General features: G+C 42.0%; 2 protein-coding genes across 2 annotated transcripts; both read left to right on the forward strand.

Moving 5' to 3' along the window:
* The first annotated feature begins 2,562 nt into the window (after window positions 1-2,562).
* On the forward strand, window positions 2,563-3,610 carry LOC143180992 (uncharacterized). Its single transcript, XM_076381107.1, has 2 exons — window positions 2,563-2,662; window positions 2,917-3,610. Exons 1-2 carry the CDS (start codon window positions 2,660-2,662, stop codon window positions 3,292-3,294), a joined length of 381 nt encoding a protein of 126 aa, XP_076237222.1. The 5' UTR covers window positions 2,563-2,659; the 3' UTR covers window positions 3,295-3,610.
* Window positions 3,611-4,248: 638 nt separating this feature from the next.
* Window positions 4,249-9,259, forward strand: LOC143180991 (ataxin-7-like protein 1). Its single transcript, XM_076381106.1, has 6 exons — window positions 4,249-4,477; window positions 5,370-5,426; window positions 5,526-5,630; window positions 6,112-6,893; window positions 8,354-8,404; window positions 8,498-9,259. Exons 1-6 carry the CDS (start codon window positions 4,393-4,395, stop codon window positions 9,257-9,259), a joined length of 1,842 nt encoding a protein of 613 aa, XP_076237221.1. The 5' UTR covers window positions 4,249-4,392.
* The last annotated feature ends 8,416 nt before the right edge of the window (window positions 9,260-17,675 follow it).

The raw sequence follows: 17,675 nt of genomic DNA on the forward strand, positions 1-17,675 counted from the left end.
TCGAAAATTAAAGGCAGATGTATCATAAGATTATGTAGTTCATAAACAGATATGAATAATTATGAAAACCGATTGCAAACCATGACTTGCTAATTAATTATAGTTGTTTATCTATGGTGCTATTTTTGCATGTAAGTTATAAATTCAAGGAAACTCTTGGAAAGGAAGTAAACACTACAACTGATTTCTTAATGTTTTGAACAAGGTCAGGATTAAATACTCATTGATTATATCACCTTTTTTAACTACTCACTACTTTGTATATCGATTCAATTTATCTCCAATACATCATATATTTAAAAAAAATTCATCATATCTTAAAAATACAACATTTCCTCATATATTCAGGATTAACATAATCCCATCCTACTTTAGATTTTTGGAACCACATTACCCCCCCCCCCCCCCCCCCCCCCCCCCCCCCCCCTTCAAGATTCACGGTGATTCCCTAACCTCTTCGTTTGTATCACGGTATTCACTATATCTTGGTTATTTCCTTCAGAACTATAAATGTCAGAGATCAGAAAAACGTCGCTTAATCAAATAAAAGTTAGTTCATACAGTAATTCCAGTGACGTAAGACATAGAACAATTTGAACCGTACTTCCTCAGCAATCGTTTCGATCAAGAAACGTAAACACGATTACTGTTACATCGAAATTAAATAAGGAAATTCAATTACGCATTGACATACGTCGAACAAAGGTTTCGCTAAATCATTTTAACAGGAACAAGTGGACGAAGTACTTCTTTATTACTGCAAAATGAACTTTGTCATACTTTGATGTTTGGAATGGATTGGGAAAAACCCCGGACGACATCATTTCTATAGGATTTCTCCGATCTTCGTTTCTTGCGTATGGGACGAGTAGGACGTAGATTCGACCCGACAGTACAAATCATTGCCACTTTCCTGCGTTTTCTTTTTGCCCGTAGGCAAGGACACATACACACAAAGGAACAGGAAACTATACAAGTGGGATCCAAAGACGCAGGAGCGGCTGAAAATAGAAATGCAAACGCGATTTTGTCCTCTTAGTATTTCCATGATTTTATAGACCTCTGTAGATAATGATTACTCTTTATCGATTGGAAAATTTAGCAGCAATGAAAATAGTATCTCTCGATTTTTTTAACCTTTGCCCACATTACGAGGAGTGATGCTTTTATTTGTAATTTCCAATAAGATTGTTTACTATTTTTCTTTTTGAGATAACACACTTTATTCAGAAGCAACGACGCTGCAATATTATCGACGAACGCTGCGTGCTTTAGAATGTTTCAAATTTTTACCATTTTAATTGTACAATTTTTGTTGGATAGAGGCAAATGTTTGAAGTTTTAAGTGGCAAGATAAGTGTAGGGAGGTTATGATAAGAGGTTAAGTAAGGTTTTCGAATAAGCGTGTAAAATATCTTTCGAGAGGAGTATGTCTTGATATTTTATGGCTAATTAATATTGTTTCCATTCTTGTTTTCTTGCCAACTGTGTGCGTAACCTCATTTACGTTCATGCTTTTCTACCGTGTCGAGAGATAAATGCAACTCAAAGACGAAGATTTCAAAGGTGATGTCAGTTGAAAACCGCAGTGAATAATAGCCTTATACGTAACCAAAGAGAATATCTTCATACGTGCAAACTTATTATACACAGGTAATTTATGGTTCCAGGCTGAATGAATCAGAAATCGAATGCGCATTTAGTGTGACTTAGCCCGCAACATTAACGTCATTCAAGATTCTGTGATATAATTGAAAATAACGCAATGACACTTTCATTTGCTTTTGTTATCAAAATTAAGCTATCACTCGAGTTCGCGAAACAGTTTCATGAATGAAAACATTGAAAAAAGTGACAAAAGAATGTGACGTAAAAAGCGTAGAAAACACGAGTATTCTACTCTATAAAGAAATTCTTTCTTTTATTTCTTTATCTCCTATTTCTTCTCCTAATTCTTTTAGCTTTACTACAAACGTAACATATAAAACGCCAGTTCAGAGTTTAAACTATTTTCCTTCTTCTAATTGTTAAAACAGATTCATATTCAAATATACTGTTATTCCTACGCTTTTGAGATCAAGTATACACTTGTCCATTTATTTATTTCACGAGAAACATAAACATATAAAAAGACTTCCACGCGAGAATCCAGTTTAGTAGGGTACTGAAACATAAGTGCCCATTCTGTGTGAAAGGTGTCGATGATCTACAGTGATTCTCATCAATATTTATACACAAATACAGTTTCGAAACTAACTCTACTTAAAAAATGAGGTTATTCCAGTTTCATTATTCATGTTTGCAAAAATGACCGAATATTTATGTTTTATGTTTATTCTAAAATTGACTTGTATCAGAATATTAATAGAAGTCACCGTATATACAGTGCGTTTTCCCCAGATGCAAGTATCACATCTTAAAATGTGTCTACACGCTCGGGGAATCAGGCACGGGAAGATGCTGCGATTTTCCATCGACGTATGATTCGTCCGGTTTGCGAATTGTGGTGGGGATTCCGGTTATCGGTAATTTATATACAAGACGCAACAGCGTGTTGCACAGATCGGCGTCGACACTGTAATCGAACAGTTGGTTGAATACGCGAAAACATACTCAAAAATCGTGTGTGATACAATCGTGCTAACATTAAAATATCATCATGGTAAGTGTAGTTTACGTTTATATTTCCATTTTACATCAAATTTTGAGCAACAAATTTCGATTTAACCCTTCTAAACTATTCAGATCGATTTGAGTTGAAACTTAATTCTAGTTTTTAATACTTTCGTAATAAGAATCTAATTTACATAAAATATTTGAACAGTGCACAAGTTTCGAAAACGTTTATTTCACAAATAATTAATCCTTCATTTCGTCTCTGAAGTAGTTCTAGACAGACATAATTTAACATTCCAGATGAAACACATCGTATTCCTTTTTGCCATCTTTTGTTTGGCCCAATCGCAGCGGCCAATGTACGCCGGAAGTGGCAACCGACGCTACCCTCCGGTTCATCCGCAATATCTCGAAAACCAAACCGCATCAACGTCTGACGCTGTTGGACTTGGAAGTCGAATTGACGGCGTGGGTATTCCTGGATCTGTACCTGTAACCACGTCAACGATTCCTCCCGATCTACCAGTCGATGCCTTAGGAGATATCGAACTGGTAAACAGAATCAAGACTTGGCCGAGAGAAAAGCAACCCTTCTGGTTCATCAACTGGCAACAAATTCAAGAAAATCGTGGCGACACCAGGCATAAGAATAAACCTGTTGACCCTATGGCTTTGTGAGCTCAACCTATTGATAAACCTTAATCGACGAATTCATACACGAAAAGCTTCTACATGAATTCATTCTACTGAATATTTAAATAGTGATAGTATTTTTCATTTACTTAATTGGAGACGACACTGTCGTTGTTTTTCTACTAGTCACACTTTGCTTTTTTATAAGAACCGAGTGAAATCTACTGTATCGACGCAGGATTAATATCCAGTGACTTAAGATAACTTTCGAAAATATTAATTGTAATAAATATACAAGACTAAGAGAGATTACCACTGTGAACAGTAAAAACACAATAAACAACAATTTTTTACTATAATATCAAGAAGTCCGAATTGTAGTTATTAACAAGAACAGTTTCATATTTTTCTCAAAATAAATCCTTACTTCGCAAGTCACTAGAAGGGAAGAAGAAAGGGAATCAGCAGATGAACGTGGTAAGACTAATTTCGCTTTCAAAGAGATTTAATCTCCGAAAATCGAAGCCCATACATAGTTAATTAACGGAAGAAGTTCGTGTCAGTTCGTGTATACTGTACGAAACTCCCTTTAAATTTCCAATCCACCTGCTGAGCGTCGCGCGATCACCAATACGTCGAGCGTAGACGGAAGAGAAATCCTCGGCGTCCGATTGGATCGCGGCGCAAGTTGCGCACGAGTGGTCGGCCGTAGTTCGGTGACGTCACGGACACTCCGTCCAATTGCAGGCGCAAGAATCTCAGTAATAACCGTACGTGCGTGCCGTACGCCGAAGCGTGTTACACTCGTGCTCGGGCGTACAAGCGAGAAAGAGGGAAATAAAGAAAAATATTCTCGTTCCGTGAAAGATGTTACCCGACATGGGCATGCCAGTCGTTGTTCGCGTCCGATAGCTTTTTCCATTCATAAATAGAGAATCGTAGGGAGCACGCGTCCCTCACGAGGTAGAGCTAAATGTATCCGAGGAGTCGGCGTGTCGAGAGAAAGGCAGCAGACTGTACGCGACTCGGAGCTGCCGTCGTACCTGACAGTCCACGCGGCCCGGCCCCAAAACACTTTCGCCTCGCTATAGACAACACGCGAAATCGCATCGTGTTTCATTCACAACGCGAGCGCCACTGGCAATGTCGGGAAGTGACAGCCCAACATTCTTTCACGGCCAGCCCTGGTCCAGCTGGATCGAAAGAATCGGACGAGACAAGCCGTTGAGTAAGTGAGCCGAATCTCATCGAACAGCTCGTTCGTTCGTTCGCTGTCGCTGCAGCGACAACGACGAGCGTCCCAGCTACCGTCTACCTAACCTCAACCTCGATGCTCCTTTGTCCGTCGGGGCTTGACGGGCATCGGCACGTTAGGGCCCCCTCGACACGCTTTTATTTTCGAATTGTCGGCAACGATTGTCCGCCGTGATCCGCGTCCTTACGACGTATCGGAAAGGACGCGGCGCGCCTTTTTACGGGCCCTTCACGCTGACAATTATGTAATTCCGTGCGATAGCGACCGTGAAAATACGCACGGAGCGTCGAACCGTTTTCGGCCTCGGCGTGCAGAAGTCTGGCATGAGTCTCGCGAAACTATTTTGATTCGATGCTCTTTTTCATAGTTCTGCTGGGATAATGTTAATGTATATTTCTATTTTTATATCTAAAACTTTCTTTCTATATTATTCTAGCTTTCTTAGGTAATTCTATTGGAAGATTCTGCATGTACGAAATGTAAACATAATAAAAGTTGTTTACCCAGAAGTTTGTGTTTTTTATTTCACATTCTGCCGTTGCGACTGACGGGAATGAATGAGAATAGTCGTTTTAAGATAAGATTTAGGTGATATGAGAGTAGAAGGTAGTGTAGGATCCATTGTGACCTTTGATAAGGTGATAATTAGCAGCATAGGTTTCATGAACTTGAACTTCAGTGTGAAGTTCAGGGTCAGTCATGAGAGATTCTTTTAGTTTTTTATTTTGAGTATTTAGCTTCAGAATAGTTGATAAATAAGGATTGTATAATACTGTTTATACAATAATTTAGATATATTTAAGATATTTTTATATTAAGTGATGAATGTTTCAGTTATTACATACAAGTGTTTGATTTGTTGCAGGCGATGATGAAACAGAAGGACAACTCTCTAGCTCAGTCACACGTCTTTCGGCAGAAGGTAAATTATATTTTCTAATATAATCTACAATAGTAGAGAATGATTTTGCAGCAGGTATTTTATAATGTCCCTTTTCTAACAAAATTATTCTTATTTCAGATATTGATTTATATGGATTCTGTCCTGAACGAGATACTTTTTACACGGTAGTGTGTGAAACGTGCCACGCCATAGTCAAACCACAAGCTCTCATTCAGCATATGGGTATGTTCATTATCATTTCACAATATCCTTTAGCTATTAGTATCCATTGATTTAGAGTTAGCTCACTTTATATACTGCATCATCTGTAAGCATTGATCTTTGGTAGATAATCTAGAGTTAAAATATAGAATATACTTATACAAGACAGAAAAAAAATATACATTTTTTCGCTAACAGATATTTACATGGAGTATCACAGATCACAATCACTTCAATATCTTTACCATCATAACATTTTCAGTTCCCTCAGTTTTCAATTCAAAATCATAAAAAATAAATTTGTGACAACTTTATCTCAAAAACTTGACTAAGAAACTTGTAAAATACTGAAATTCTAAATTTGCCTAAAGCTAAAACATCATTCAACCCAATAGCAATAATGTGTTAATAGAATTGTAAAACAAAAAAAAGTGAAAGTCAGCATCACAAAAACAGTCCCTACAGCACCAAAGCATAACCATTGATCGCACTTCTGCCGCAGAAAGTCGCCATCCCTCCGGCACAGTCAATTTTCCGCCACCCTCCACACCGGTCGTAAAGCTTCCCGTGAAAACGCCCTATTGCAAAGTATCGAAACTGAAAAAGGCGCAAACATCCTCGTCCTCGTCCTCGTCGTCGTCATCGTCATCGTCATCGTCATCGTCGTCGTCGTTGTCCTCGTCCACCGCGTCGTCGCCTCAGATCACAGCCGGGAATAAACTGAATCACACGAACGTGAAACGTTCCACGGACCAGCCGAACGTCTCAGCGAGCTTGCCGCCGTCGATACCGATCACCTCGTCGCCGCGATCGCCCCTCGAGTCGTTGCCAGTACAGAACACGAACTCGAGCGGATCGGTGACAGCCTCGAGCCCCGTCAAAAGTCCTGGGACCGCGGGTCAGCCTCGTCGGAAGAGGCTCAAAACGGACCGATCGCTGCTCAAGGACCGCGAGTACGATCCAGATCGGCATTGCGGGGTCTGGAACGACGAAACTGGCAAGCCCTGCACCAGGTCGCTCACGTGCAAGGCGCACACGGTCTCGTTGCGTCGGACGGTTCTCGGCCGAAGCAAAACCTTCGACAAGCTCCTCGCGGAACACCGCGCCTCGAAGGAGATTCCGAACAGGCCGACGAAGGTAACCGTCACGGGCACCGTCACCGTGTCCTCTGCCAACTCCGCCCTGAATCCTCTGACGCCGAACACCTCAGGCCTTGCTGTCGAGACGGAAGCACCCAGCTCGCCGCCAGTCTTATCGCTGCCAGACACATACCCACTGCCAAAGGTAAGAGACACTTTTGATGCATTTCTTTTTATTTTCGGTCGCCTCTGTTGCATTCTGATAGGAATCATCGTTTGATCATCTTTCATCTTGCGGTATTACGTTGTTTTTAGAAGGGTGCGAGAACCTGAAAATGTTGGGTTACGATGTTGGGAAGGGGTTGGGAAAGGATTGGGTTGGGTTGGGTTGGGTCGGGTTTATGAAAGTATTTTGTGATATTTTTGGTTCTCGCAGACCCCCTGTTTTTTTTGTTTAGTGTTTGTATTGGTCGAATTTTAATTGTAGATCGAGGTGAGGTGTCAATTTTTGGTTTATCAGAGGAAATGGAAGTTTTTTTTTCGAGTTTGTTTTTTTGCCCTAGAGCGAGGTATTTCGAGGCATATTTTTTGGAAGTTTATGAGGAGCGTAGTTCAGTGGTCAGACATTGCGAGTTATTTATTTATTTTTTGTAGTATGTTTCTGTGATAGTTGTGAATTGTCTATGCATGGTTTAGTAATTTTGAACTCGTAATGTGTAGCGTGTACTTTGAAACTTTTAGTTCTCGGTGTTTAGTGATGGAGTATAGCAAAATTGGAAATACTGATGTAATTTGATTTCGTTTGTAGCTGTTTGCCATTTATTTGTGTGTTCGTATTCGTTCGATCTTACGATCACGATCTGATTTCTGGTTGAATAGCTTTTATTTTTACCGATTTCCTCCAGTTCATTATTCCGTCATCCACTGGAAATAGTTATCATGGAAGAGCTCTGCATTTGCATCAAATCATTCGTTCATCGTTATCATCACATATCATAGAAATCATTATCGCTTACAATTTTTAGAATAGTGACGAATCTCTATTAGCTTCAGGACTTCGAAAAATTAGAAAAAGTCTGGGTCGCTTCACCCATTACTTTAGAGTAGTTAAAAATATTGCAGAACTTTAAGAAAGCATTAAGAAGATTTGAAAATAGAGTCTTGAGAATTAAGTGTACGTTATTTGGAATAAAATTCCGTAGCGTCCTTAAGAAATATACGAATCTTTGAGGGGTTGTGAGAATTAATTGCCTTTACGAGTTGAGTACATCTATCACATTGTTTAACTGAAATATCGAATCGATCTGCGGGATGCAGCTTAGCAGAAATTAGATTTCCAAGAACGAGAGCAAAGCAATTCTACAGCTCGTTAGTCAAAATTTAGTCCCCTACATCGTTGAAGTTCCTCAGACAGGTATCAGTCGATACCCGCGACTCGTCGTTTTCGTAAATCTCTTAAGACGCACCAGACGGAACATACCGAGGCTAGAGAGATTAAAGAAAGTCTAAGAGAATGAACGAAAGAGAGAGTGAGAGAGCGAGAAAAAAAAATTGAGTAAAACGTCGCTGACGAACATGGATCGATCGACCCAGACGAGTCAGCTGCGACGGTAGCCCGCAACGAGGGTGTCGGTTGATACCTGTATTCTGTTTTTGTTATTGCAGGCTGTTGATTTGCTTTATCGGTGTCTGGCCCCGCATGGCTCCACTAAACCTGTAAGGCATGGTTTCTTTTGGGCACTTAAACGCCAACACCTCGTAAGGGCCTTACGATTCTTATTGCGAGTCGCCAACGCTTCTCTTTTTTAGACCAAGCTCGAAGAGGACTTCGCCAATGAGGAGCTGAGGAGCCTGGAGTCGTCGATAGTGAACTCGACCGGTTCGACGTCGCAGCCAGGGTCGATGATGGCGCCGATATCCGTGGTACTGCCCTCCCTCTCGCCTCTGCCAGCGAACAACGAGGAGTCGTCGTCGTCTTCGGTCGCCACCCTGATACCTAGCACAACATCCCCTGCGTTACCGGTTGTTCCAGCAACACTGCCAGTCACCTGTACTCAGCCATCGCTGGTTACGACCGTCCTCGAAGCTGAGACCCCGGTCGACATCGACCCAGAAGCAGCCATGACCATCTACTCGCCCGTCTACAAGGACAAGTCCCAGCTGGTCGTGCAGCTACCGCGCTCCAACAATATCGCCCATTCTCCTATATCCAGAAGCTACCAGGTACAAGCCTCTATGCCAAGTTTGATATTCGAGCCGATAGAGCAGCTGGAGCAACTGGAGCAGCTGGAGCAGCAGCACGCCACCCAGATCAACGGGAAGAGACTGATAAAGAACCACGTGTCGCAGCACTCGACCAGCCCCGTGGCGCAGCGACCGTCGAAGAGGACCAAGCACGACTACCAGCAGGACCTGTCCACGGCGATACAGGTCGAGGCGACGACCACCTCGTCGCCTTACCCCCATTTCGGGGACATATCCTGGTCGAACTGTCACCCGGAGCCACTGGCGGTCAGCCGGTGGCTTCGTATTTCGTCCAGCCGTAAGCAGTACAACTTTAATATTCACTGACATAAGACCCCACCCACTCCAGGCTGAGGACCGTGCGCCCTGGGCGTTTCTCTACCTCCTGTTCCTTTCGAGATCCTCTTTCTCATGGTCGCCGCCGTCGATCAGCTAGGTCTGAAGCCTGTCGAGAAGGGGCAAGTCTTGTACGGTGAAGTCGGTGTGAGCATGCGCGCGAGCAATGTCCTGCGGAATTGAGAGTTCGTCCTTTGCATGCCTCTGCGCTGGAACAGATCGGAACAGGTATCTTTGTTTTGTTCTTCTACGTGTCGCGTATGTAGAATCGTGATTACTTGGAGACAAGAGTATTCAGAAGCGCTATGGATCATCCCTCGTTTTTGGGGTGGCCCTGTATAGGGTCAGGAATGGTCCATGGCGGCTAGTTTAGAAAAAGGGGGTTTCAGAGAGTAGAACAATTTTAGTATATTCTTTTTATTTACGTTTTCGAGTAAATGTTATGAAAATCGACGTCTAAAGATTTTTACGGAATTCGCGCGGTTCGCAAAATCGACGTGACCTACCGAGCCCGTAATACATTAGAAAACATTCCTCGTCTCGGTAGTCTACGTCCAGATCGTGAAAAAAAATATCATTTAATCAGCATCTCGAATCAATGCCTCCGTTTCACCGTCACATCTCCAATAATGCGACAATAGTAATGCCAGCCCTTTTAGAGTATTACGTCAGTAGTAAATAGTGCAATCTGACTGATATACAATCTACTCCAAATCTACGAGTGTTTTTGTACCAAATCACAGCAAATCTCAGTGCAGTGACGCGTAGTTTCACTGATATCTGCTGACGAGTATTGAAGATAGGTTTTATTTAAAAAAAAAAATCTGTTCGTGTGGAATTGACAAGCCTCTGATAGGTAACATCAAATTTGGGACACGTTCAGTGTGCAAAGGATGAGGGATAGTTACTTGCGGAATAGTTAGCGACCATTCGACAAACTCGTGTACAGAGCACTAACGGACATATAACGGTAATAGATAAGTAGAGTCTGTATCGAAGCCACCGTGTGACACGCATTTTGCAAAGCCACGAATTTTGTAAATATACCAGAGATCGTACGCAGTCGTCTTGTAAATAGAATCCGAGGATAGTTTAGCAACGCGGAACGGTGGACGATAAAAAAGAGGAAGAAGAGGTCTCACGCGCAGAAACTTGAACGTTATTTTCCATGATTCCGGTCCGCGGTGGGTCTCACCTGTACATACATATACCATAGTATACATATATATATTTTTTTTATCGATCACGATCTCTTCAACATTTTTACGTATACATATATATATAATAATAATACATATAAATACGCCCCAGCGACCTCAGTACGGTACCGTCATCGTTTCTACCGAAGTTTCGTTCTCCAACTTCCTCCGCTTCTGTTTTCGCGCGTACAACTGTATAATCAATTAGGTACGATGTTTAGTAATTAATTTTTAATGCCACGTCGATCGATTTAGTTTACCGTTCGCGTATTTTTTTTTCTGTTTTTAGAAATCGTGTTCCGTTTCGGTGAACTTTAGGCGTTCGTAGCGCACCCCCCGGCACTCTCGAGCCAACGAGGCATTGTTAGTGAGGCGACGGATCGAAATTCGAGAGTTTGTTGGTCGTGAGGCTGGGGACGACCCTAGCGAGCCATAATTGTCCCGATATTATATAGTAGGGGTAGCACACCACCATCAGACGATTATTTATTTTTGTAAGTGTGTCGGTTCTATATTTCGTGTCGCGCCCCGTCGGTTTTATCAGCGGCGCGCGACAGGTGGCATACATCTACTTGTATAATGGACTTATCATAGATTGTGATATTTAACTAATTAACGATTAGCGGAAATAATTCTAAATCGTTGCGCATACGCCAATGAAAGTGTGGGCGGCCGCGGAAGAGAAACTATGAAAAAAAAAGAGAGAAAAAAAAGACGGGATCCTATTGATCCTAAAAAAAATGAATCGCCGCTGTGATTTACGAGGAGGACTATAGAAAGAGAGAATGAAATGAAAGAGGTATCACTTGCGCTTAGTTTGACTGCAGTTTTCGTCCCCTCTCCCCCCTGCGTAGGAGAATACGAAATCGCTGTGTATATCGTGTTTGTAGCGTTCAGAGTATATCGTTGAGTTTTCGCTTCTCGCGTCAGCGCCAACACGCGAATCGTTTCGTTTCGTCGATTTACGTAGCGACAGAAAAGGCAGAACATAGAAAACGCTAGGAAAAAATAAGAAAAAAATTAGTTTCGAGAAAGGGAGGAGAATACGTCGCCGACGAAAGGACCGTCGGAGCTTTTGTTTCTGCGCAGTATGATAATTATGATTGCTATCTTCTGACGAGAACGCCGCGTCGTGTTGGTCCAGCATCCGATAGAGGATTAAACATCGAACGAGACGAGTGATCGATGGGGCGCTTGAGTCATCGTGTGCAACGCACGCACACCTCGCTTTCATTGACCGGTATAAACGACTTCTTCGCCTTACAAATATAGCCATTAATCTCGCCTTAAAGATAAACGTAGGATCATAGAAACTCAGAGAAACCGTTTCGAGCGCCGGTCCATCGGTCAAGCGTCGCGACGTCGCGAGCAAAGACAGCAATAATTAGCATTTTCGACTGAGCAATGGGAGAACGAAGACCAGCCTTGACGCAGATGTGGACCGACGTCGACAGATCGTTCTCAGGCGTCGTTACTGATCTTCTCGGCTACCTGAACATCGTGATATAATTTGTACATAGACATTCGCGTAAGTAATTACCCGCGTACCTACGGTGCAGTTGGGGGCAGATGAGTTTGGACTCGGAATGATATCGCAAAGTAGAACACTTTTTAGGTTTGGTAGTGGCACCACATTTGACTCTTAGCATACCAAGGTGGGGTCTCTCGGGTACTCCGATATCATTTTCGTTCCAAATTTTCAAATTTTTGAATATTCAAATCTTTAGTTTAGAAATTTTTGAAGTACACTAGAATCTAGATTAACCGGGTCTCGCAGTTTTTTATTATTCGCGGTCTTTTTTATTTAGCATTTATATTATTCTGTGGAATAATAAGAATCCAATGTAATATCCATTGAGGCTTGAGCTATGATGTAATAGTAGTTCTACTGTAAATAGTAAAATTAACCATCAAGACGTGGTTCATGTTTGAGTTTAATGTTAAGTTACTTAATCTAGGTTCCACTGTATTTTTTATACATTTATTGCTTTATCTCGATAGAAATCTCTATGTATTACCCATATTAACGCTATACATCTATTAAGACTGCTCTGAGATTATCTGTTTTGAACCAGGTCCAAAGTCAACTACTTCCAATTGTGTCTCAATGAATTCTATATAGGTATATATTATATATATATATACGCGTTGGAGTTAAAGGGGAATGAATAATGAGAATATCGGAGGCGTCAAAAGCTCTAGCCGCTCGTTTCGAGTGTATAATCACGCTGTGTGTATTCGAGAGCTGCATAGGCCGCATTATCGTACACGTGTACCGTATAGCGTGCGCGTATAATCTGAACTGTACATAACAAGTGCCCTGGTGTGTGCATGCCGCCGCGCACGAAATGCTGCGTGCATGCGCGAAACACGTATGATCTTTTTTAGTACTGTGCCTGTATGTACCACACGCGCGTTAATAGTGTTCATCGATCGATGGTTGTTTCGCTGCGAGAGCTACATAATGTACCAGCGAGTTTCGAGCGGTCGAGAGGACTGTAACATCGTGCGATGTGGACGACGACTATGTGACAAATAGAAGCCGCGAAAAGAGCTAATCCATCAACTGACGAGTTGCTGATAGGCTCTTGCCATTGAGAACGATCGACTGACAAAGATAGTAGAGTCACTTCGATCGCAGCTATCCTTCGAAAACCTAGTGTTCGCGTGGCCGTGGCAGAGAAACACTTTTTTAATCTTTCAAAGCAATAATAGGTAGTTCACGATCAAGAGCAGCAATAATTTCATTAATTGTACATAAGATTGTACGCGTTTGAGGGGGATAGCAGTTTCGTTTGAAAACGTTTCGCGTCTCCATTTGATACCACTTTTATTTTTCTTCGACGATCTCCCTTTTCGTTCGGTTGACGAAATCGTCCGTGAACACAGGACACCGCGGTAGTATTCCCTTTTGTTTTCATTAGATCGTTAACGAACCCACGTGAAACTGTGGTGCGCCAGACTTCTCGTGAACCGCATAAGACTGAGTATGCTTAGGAACGATATGAAAAGGAGATCGTACGTTTTCTCGCAGTTTTCGTCTCCTTACGGGAAAATTAGGTGATTAGAACTGTTCAGCTTCCGGTTCAGTGACGGAAACGGTGCGATGCTCCTTTCCGTAGTTTCCTGCGTACATAAACTAGCACCGATGCATGTCGTTCGTTCATTCGTACGGTTCGTTGGTTCGACGTCTCAGGCACTGTAATTTCACGTGGAGGAGAATGAAACTAGAGAGCCCTGACTTCGTTTAACGACGCAAGACAAGATACTTTTTGTGGCATTTAATTTAAATATATGTTTTATATTTATTTGTAAGCTGATTTTGTTCATTCTGTCCGTCTGTCTCACCTTCCAACCATAAGTGTTGAGCTATGGATAGGTAGACGGTGTTGTTAGGAATATTGTAAATTGATAATATTCGAGACTGGTGGGTGTAAATCATGTCCTTCTGGAAGAATACTTTTATCACTTGATGTAAACTTTCACTCAGGATCTAAGGACAGGAATTATTTAGCATGTTCTTAGATCACTAGTGAAATCCTTAAGGTGGATGATATTGGCTGCTCAAGGTTGCTCTGAATAGCTACTCCCACTACGTATGGTAATTTATATAGCTTCTATTAGATATATTTTGAATTCAGCACACTTGATTATATATCATTTGGACATGTCGTAAATATGTCGGTAACTTTCTCCCACCCACGACAAGTCTGCCCAGATGTTGAAACGGGTCAACGGCTGTGAACCACGCAGAAAGCACCGGTTCCCGTCAGATCACCGAAGTTAAACTGCGTTGGGCATTGTTACGGATTATGCGCTGTTGGCCAGTTAGAGAATTCATAGACTCCTACGTTACAATCCCCAAACTATATTCGATTACCACAAGACTGCACTGTGACCAAATTCTAGAAGGACAGTATTTATACTCAGAAGTCTCAAAAGTAGTATTAACACATTGCGAACCACTCCGTTTCCAGGAACCTTGTTTCTGTAATTAATCCCTTTTCATTTCCATGAGATTCAGGTCTCATTCATCTTCCAGAAACTTTAGTAAAGATCTGCCAAAAGTATACGACCCAGTAAGCAAATTCCATAACCCATCTCTCACCTAAGGAATCAAGGACAAGTTATCTCGAAGGCAGCCTCTCAATCGATAAAACGAGAGGAAGATATCTTAAGTTCGGTCCGCAATGCGTTAAGCAAAAGAATTCGAGTAGCAAAGGGCACGACGATATTGTAACAGTAGTAGCTCAAATTTATCGCTTGTATCATCAATTCTCCACATATCATTGTCTAAAAAGAGAGAAAGGACAGGAAGATGGGACAAACCATCGAGTGCTACGCTTCGAATTTCGTTTGACTGCCTTTTTCCTCGATTCTCTCGTTTGTAATTGTATGCTTTTCGTATTGTACATAGGATTCTTACATAGCACGGTATCGTTGCACCGCGCGCGACGCATCGATGCGTGCTTGGGGGTGTCCACCCCTTGTAAACATAGTTACTCGAAGCGCGCTGGGTTTCTGGCACGTTTAAAATCGAATTTCCGAGGCGCATAATTAAGCGGGCCGATTGAAAGGCCTTGCATCGAGGCTGATACGACGCTCTCGTAATGCAATCGCGATATTCCGTTGACCATGGTCAATTCTCCGTGATGCGCCATTGAAATCAAAGTTAGGACGGGAAGCGCGAGTATACTGTCTTCGTTAAGCAGCATACATGTAGTTTGGGACATGGAAAATCCTGTTGACTGACTCTGGAGACTAACTATCTCTAGTTGGGGTGAATAATTGCCTCTCGTAACAAGTTTGATTTGTGCAAGGTAGGATCAGGGGCGCATTGGCAATTAAACAGTATTTTATTGTATTTTTAAGGCAGTACAATGAAAATTAAGCAAGCCACAGTTTTAAGAGCAACTTCTTAATGTAGAGACTCATGCCCCTGAAAGCTAGCAACAAGCTTTGCCATATAAAAGACTGCAATACTATGACAATTCCTTTAATCCTGCTCTATGACTTTACTTGCTCTTTGTACTGACTTCTTATTTTATGAAGGGGCTGTATCTGTTCTACATTAGACTGTGGTCTATTTAAACTGAGGCCTCTCAAACTGATTATGAGAACTATTCAGTCCCCAGCGCATGCTGCCCTAAGCTATAGGCAACCACGTACTCACGACTATCTAATCGCCAACGCGCGCCAGATTTAAAACATCGTGTCAATCCCTGCTATCGAAGATCATTCAAGGATCCAGCGCGACGGTTCCAAGATCACAGTCGCAGGTTTTCCTACGCGCAGTCACCTTCGACAAGGGTTATTTTTAAGCCAATTATCCTCCGGTAAGCGCCTTTTCTTACGAGCAGAAGGGAGAGGGAGGAGGAAGCGAGAGGATCCAGCAGGATGTAAAATTAGAAAGTACACTTAAAATAGTGCATGTGTGTGCATGTCAGTCGCCTTTTGAAATCGGACATGCCACGCTCCTCTCGTCGCCAGCTTCCCCTCCCCGCTCGAACTCGCGTGCGACAGCGATGGGAGAAAGAGGAAAGAATTACGATTAGCCTAACTCATAAGCTGTGCACCGTGTAACGCGCGCGCGCGTGCAACCAGCGGCATAAATCATCGTGACACTCTTTTTCGACTCCCTTAGCAGCGACTAACTTTGTACGATTGCGATTTCCAGGCATTTTGCGCTGAACGCCGCGCGTGTCGCTCCTTCGGCGTGCACGCCCTGCGACACTGTACGTGCGATATTTAATACATATTTTTTTATTCATCGACTAGAAGACACAGATCGCGGATATTGTATAGAACGATAGTCACTCTGGTTACAATAGCTCACATCGAAACGGATGAGTGTATAGATAGTCTCCTTCGACCCGACGATCATTCACATCGACGTAGTTATGGATCTTTATTCATCTACATGAGTAATACGCATAGATCGAGGAAAATTGTATAGTATATAGGAAGGGAATTTGTCTGGCGAAACTTGTGCTTTATCATGCCACAGATGAGGTGTCAGAGTGGATTTATCATCTGACTGTATTTTTGGGACTGATTTTTTGGCCTTTAAAGCAGTGCTGCTGATGAATCAGATTTTTTTAGTTGTTCTGTTTCTCTCAGGTTGTATTTACCAGTGACAACTACTGTGGAGGAAGTAAAGTAGGGGAAGATTATTCCATTCCCGAGTAGGGGATTCATTAGCACTGCTATAGAGGTCTATTAGTGTTTCTGTGTCATCTGGGATATTCCAGCAGATTATAACACACCATAAGACTTACAAATGTTTACCACTGGGACGCAGCTATATGCTAAGTATCTACATTTTTTTAACTATGTTTACCTAAAGTTAGCTACTTAATCTCAATTTCTATATCCATAAGCCAATCGACTTGTATCATGAAAGTTTATAAAGGGGTAGTCTACTCTTACGCCTCATCTGTGATTGTAGGTTTCCAGCGGTGCGAATCGATGTCATTTCAAGAACCTGTTACATTAATGAAAAGGGAGAAAGTATTCGAGGATCCCCCGAGTGTTTACCTTTGCGATCGCACCGCTCTAATTTCATAAGAACATTCATCAATAATGGTATTTCTATCGTGTTGAGGTATCATCGGCCAACCGTGAACGTTGGCGTGCTGTATCTTTGTAAAAAGAGGAAGTAATCTAAACGTAACCGGTCGGCGCGTGCTGACACACGCTCGTGATCACGTTTCTCTCAGGTATTTAGCATGTTTGTATCTAAACGACATCTCTCTGTAATAAATAATTCAGAGTAGACCTCCTTCGGGAAACGTTCGTACGGTGTGAAGAGCGTCGTCTTTTTCTTCGTCTTTCTCTTAGCGGCTCCCTTCGTAATTGTCCTCAAATTTCACTTTCGAAACGCGTTCGATGCTTACTGCGTGTAGATTTTCGATAGATCACAACCTTTCAGGCTACTGATCCTGTCAATTTTCATTGTCCATTTTGTGAAATTCGAGTTTCATATGGATTAGAGAAACTGTAGCTTTTCTGCAGTAAAATATGTGAAAATTCATATACTGGCGAAGGAAAGTTTCACGAGAGTAATAATAATTGCATAATAGCCACTTCATTTTTAGTCCTCATAAAGCTGTTCATAACGATACTTTATTCACAAAAATCGTATCATTTATTATCACTATATTATCAGTAAAGACTACCCTGCCTATAAGAACTCTACGTTCATCAAA

The sequence above is a fragment of the Calliopsis andreniformis genome, chromosome 6, assembly GCF_051401765.1.
Source record: "Calliopsis andreniformis isolate RMS-2024a chromosome 6, iyCalAndr_principal, whole genome shotgun sequence".
NCBI lineage: Eukaryota > Metazoa > Arthropoda > Insecta > Hymenoptera > Andrenidae > Calliopsis > Calliopsis andreniformis.

What these genes read in the sequence shown, in the direction of transcription:
- LOC143180991 (XM_076381106.1), top strand. Translation starts at nt 4,393, where the DNA reads ATGTCGGGAAGTGACAGCCCAACATTCTTTCACGGCCAGCCCTGGTCC. An exon ending in CGGACGAGACAAGCCGTTGA is followed by an intron (nt 4,478 to 5,369) that starts GTAAGTGAGCCG and finishes GATTTGTTGCAG; the next exon opens with GCGATGATGAAACAGAAGGA. An exon ending in CGCATGGCTCCACTAAACCT is followed by an intron (nt 8,405 to 8,497) that starts GTAAGGCATGGT and finishes TCTCTTTTTTAG; the next exon opens with ACCAAGCTCGAAGAGGACTT.